General features: G+C 41.0%; 1 protein-coding gene across 2 annotated transcripts; it reads right to left on the minus strand.

Moving 5' to 3' along the window:
* Positions 1-1,126: 1,126 nt before the first annotated feature.
* On the minus strand, positions 1,127-3,170 carry LOC131891346 (kelch-like protein diablo). Of its 2 annotated transcripts, XM_059240871.1 has the most exons (3): positions 2,890-3,170; positions 2,448-2,615; positions 1,127-2,270 (listed from the first exon to the last, which is right to left on the minus strand). In XM_059240871.1, exons 1-3 carry the CDS (start codon positions 3,098-3,100, stop codon positions 1,576-1,578), a joined length of 1,074 nt encoding a protein of 357 aa, XP_059096854.1. In that variant the 5' UTR covers positions 3,101-3,170; the 3' UTR covers positions 1,127-1,575. The 2 variants fall into 2 exon arrangements, with proteins under 2 accessions (XP_059096854.1, XP_059096855.1); XM_059240872.1 differs by lacking the exon at positions 2,448-2,615 and having other exon boundaries at positions 2,890-3,168.
* Positions 3,171-3,885: the final 715 nt, after the last annotated feature.

Below are 3,885 nucleotides of genomic sequence, written 5' to 3' on the forward strand. Positions count from 1 at the left end.
TAGTTACACGGGATTTAGTGGTCCAAATTTCATCGTTTTTTGCCCCAAAATGCCCCAGTTATATGTTAATTCAATTTCCCAAAGAATTGATATCCATTTTCAATATTACAAAAATGAAAGACATCTTTGTTATTTTGTATACTGTCCTTCTCAAACGGAACAATACGAGTACATGAGCATAATTATTAGTGCTTGGACGAGTCGGGCAAACTCGTATGAGCCCTATGATTTTGTGACTTTTTGTAAGCTTTCTGAGCCATGCAAAAGTTAGACTTGACGAGCCCTTTGACTTTTTTCTGGACTCACCAAGTCTAGACTCAGTGGACGAGAATCTTTCACTGGGCTCAAGTTGAACAAAAGTAACATATTGCTAAATATTGAAACCAAAACTGATGGTTTTCGTTGACAAGGCCGGATTCGAGTTCTTTCTAAAACACTTGAGTCTGGCTGATTTCTGAATAATTCAGTAAAAGACGCGAGTGCACTTGGGCCTGAGTCTGGATTCCAGCACTAATATTGATGGACGCCTATCTATCTATCCATCGATCTATCTCTGAAGAGAAAAGCTTTAGTGAGCAAGAAACAACACTGATTCTGTTCCAGTACATGGGAACCTGGAAAAAGAGACAAGCAAACCCGGTGATCATGGATGCGCAACAGCAGGGAGCAGGCCTCAACCAGATCAACACCCTTATTCTGTCCCGCTACATAAAAACCTGGAGTAGCGAGCGGAAAGGAGAGAGGGAACACCCCAGTCATTGGTGGCCAGCAGCAGCAGGCAGGTACGAACTACCAAAAGAAGGAGTAAGCATTGAGAGAGCAACTCCTAGAGAGTGCGATAAGAGTTGGCCAGGCGGACTAGTTTTCAGACCGAGGGAATGTCACCTGGCCGGCTGCTAAAGTAGAGTTTCTGATTGTAGAGGCGCTGCTTTCAATCAGCTAGAGTTGCACTGTCCACTGGCCATGGATTCAGGTGAAGTAAAAAAAACACAACAAACTCGACTTTTACTCTTCTATGTTACTTCTTTTATGGAGTAAGTCCTGTCCCACTTTCCCAGAAGAGCGCAGGCAATATCACCCATGTATCATACTGATGTTAATACTTTTCAGACAATAATGATCCAGACACCGGTAAAGCCGGACGTTTTATTGTTATACGATTTTACTCTGGATTACATTTACTTCAATTAATAAGTACGGCTAGAACTTGATTGACTTGTGGAATTTGAACGATACTGACTTGATAACTTGATAATGGACAAGGGTCTAAACAATTACCTTTTTTGGGTTGTCACGGTTTCTAGATTGGAAAACACATTTTCATCACAAATGGTGCAGTTTTTAAAGTCAAAGAAGCATCATAAAAGCTTCCCGACGGTAAACGCGGCCAAGAGGTTGAATTACAGGAACAAACAGTACAAAGAAAATGGGGGGAACTCTTAAATTAACGTACACAATTCAACTCAAACTGATAACCAAAGAGCGGGAAGGATTGCCGGGGAAACGCAGATTTAATAAACCACCATGGCGAAAGAACAAAATAAAACAAGCAATTTAATGTCCCAAGGCTCTATTTCATGGTTGAATTTGAAAGCCTTTGAGCTCATAAAGCAAAGGCTGGCCCACTGAAGATTTCGAAATTACATCCAAGATGTCCCATTCCATAGTTCCTGCGTTTAACTTCATTCTCCTCAACTTTGGTGATGCGTTGTAACTTGTTGTAAAGAACGTCATGCAGAAAAGATGATCTCTAAGCTGATAGATATTTCCCATAGCTATGGGTTCGTCAAGATCAAATGATTGTTTTCGTTCCCATTTTGGCTCGCTAAGAGCCAAATCCAAGCCATACGCAGTATTAAATAAGTCTCCACTCGCTTCACCCCCAATGCATAAGACATAAGTGAGGTTGACCAAACCACATGCCATCCCAGACCTTGGACTTGGTAGGTCATCCATATCATTCCAAGTCTGCTCTTCCAAATCAAAGATCTTCACCGAATTCAAGAAACCCACTTCTTCGCTGAAACCCCCAATCACCATTAACATCGAGTCATTGAGCACCACTAAGGTATGTGCCCTTCGAGGTGGTGTAACAGAAGTCACACTGATCCATTCTTGAGCACTTCTGTTGAAGATCTCCACTATGCCATGTTCGTCTTTCGGTTGAGCTAGATGCCCTCCGATCACTACAGGCGTGTCTCCAATCACACTCATCCTTCCCCTGTTATGAATTGAATCCAGGGATGGGAATGTCTGCCATTGGTTTGTGTCTGTCGGGATTAGATTTCATGTTACTTTGTTGCAAAATGTGTCAAGATCCTTGCACATTACGTAAAGAAAGAGCACACGTCTCATTCATGCTTGTAGTAGTGCAACACACTAAAATGTAAATGCAGTGAAGAAGCAAACATACACCGAAACCATAAGTGAAATTTATAGAACCTAACCTTTACTCCAATATTGGCAATTCGTTGTTGTTTTGGAACAAGACAAAATGTCCAGCCCCCATTGAGCTTGTAAGGCGCCTGAAGTGGCTGGAGGGATAATAATCGGGGGGATCTCTTTGAATGATGCCGACACTATTTTTCCATTGTCAATGTCAATCAATGCGAGTTCTGAGGACAAATGATAAATGTACTTTGCCGGCTGTCAGTGCATATTTGTAATACCATGGGTTTTGGAGGGTGAACCTCAGACCCAGGGGCATTGTTCTGGAAAATCTGTTCTCCTGCAAGCGGACTTTATGTGTCCTACTTATCAATAATTGAGCTTCCTAAGGAACCGTTTGTTTATCTGTTTATGATGACTAGAGAACACAAACATTTGGATCAACGTTGTCTCCATCTGGTTGGTCCTCTCTCCGTTGTAACAATATTAACAATAGCTCACCCGGTTGTTCTTTCACCAGCTCCTTTTCCAAATATAGTTTGTCTTCAGTCGTGACAGGGTTTATCAAGCAATTTACAGGGTCTGTCGGTGATGTTTTTATCATTTTGCAAATTGATGTGGACGAGTTACATTTGAGACCCATGCAATCCGAAAATAATTGAGACTCCAAGCAGAGAGGCAACATGGCACGAACATTCAATCTGGAAGGCATGGCCTATTCTTTATGATGAAGGTTAACAAGTTATTTCCGGTTTCCGCCCCCCCCCCCAATTAAGAGTCCACATATATTTCCTTTCAGTATTTTCAACTCATGATTACATAAAGACAGTAGTCAATGTTTTGGTTTGGTGTGACGAGCATTTGGGTTTGTGAGACAAACCAAGCTTGAATCTCTAAATGTGAAATGTGACAAGCACCGCCCACAATCTTTTGGACTTCATTTAATGATTTTTTTTCTCATTTCAGAATTATGTTATGCGTATCATGCTAAATAACCATTATTTCATAAGCTAGCATGTCTAATGACCCTTTTACATGGTTACTAAAGTATGTGAGGTCTTACACATTACGTGTTTAGATCCAAATCAAAACAAATATATTTGATGTCTTATGCTTATAGCATTTCTCAAGCCAACAGTATTCGTCTTTCCTGTAATGTCTCTGCATTTTGTTATCTTCACTGGTGTTGTTTTAAATACACTTATAGATTGAAAAGTTTACCAAAAGCTAATTACGCTCTTGGAATCCCAAAACATGGATGATTGCAATCGTTCCGTCATAACAAGGTAGAGGCCCCCCTTCTTGTTCAGTAACCTCTCCAATTCACTGGACATGAGTTGAACTGTGAAGCTTGCTCAAAGGTTTTATTTGCAAAAGAATTTCATTGTCCGGCTAAAACTATAGGGAAGAAGATTTGCCGAGATGGCTGCATCCTGTTTCAAAGTTGACCATATCAGTCGCTCAAAAGCAGGAGGAATTCGTTTGCAATCCTGCGCT

This window comes from Tigriopus californicus, chromosome 12, assembly GCF_007210705.1.
Source record: "Tigriopus californicus strain San Diego chromosome 12, Tcal_SD_v2.1, whole genome shotgun sequence".
NCBI lineage: Eukaryota > Metazoa > Arthropoda > Copepoda > Harpacticoida > Harpacticidae > Tigriopus > Tigriopus californicus.

What these genes read in the sequence shown, in the direction of transcription:
- LOC131891346 (XM_059240871.1), bottom strand. Translation starts at nt 3,100, where the DNA reads ATGCCTTCCAGATTGAATGTTCGTGCCATGTTGCCTCTCTGCTTGGAG. An exon ending in GCTGGTGAAAGAACAACCGG is followed by an intron (nt 2,616 to 2,889) that starts GTGAGCTATTGT and finishes ATTTGTCCTCAG; the next exon opens with AACTCGCATTGATTGACATT. An exon ending in TTGCCAATATTGGAGTAAAG is followed by an intron (nt 2,271 to 2,447) that starts GTTAGGTTCTAT and finishes TAATCCCGACAG; the next exon opens with ACACAAACCAATGGCAGACA.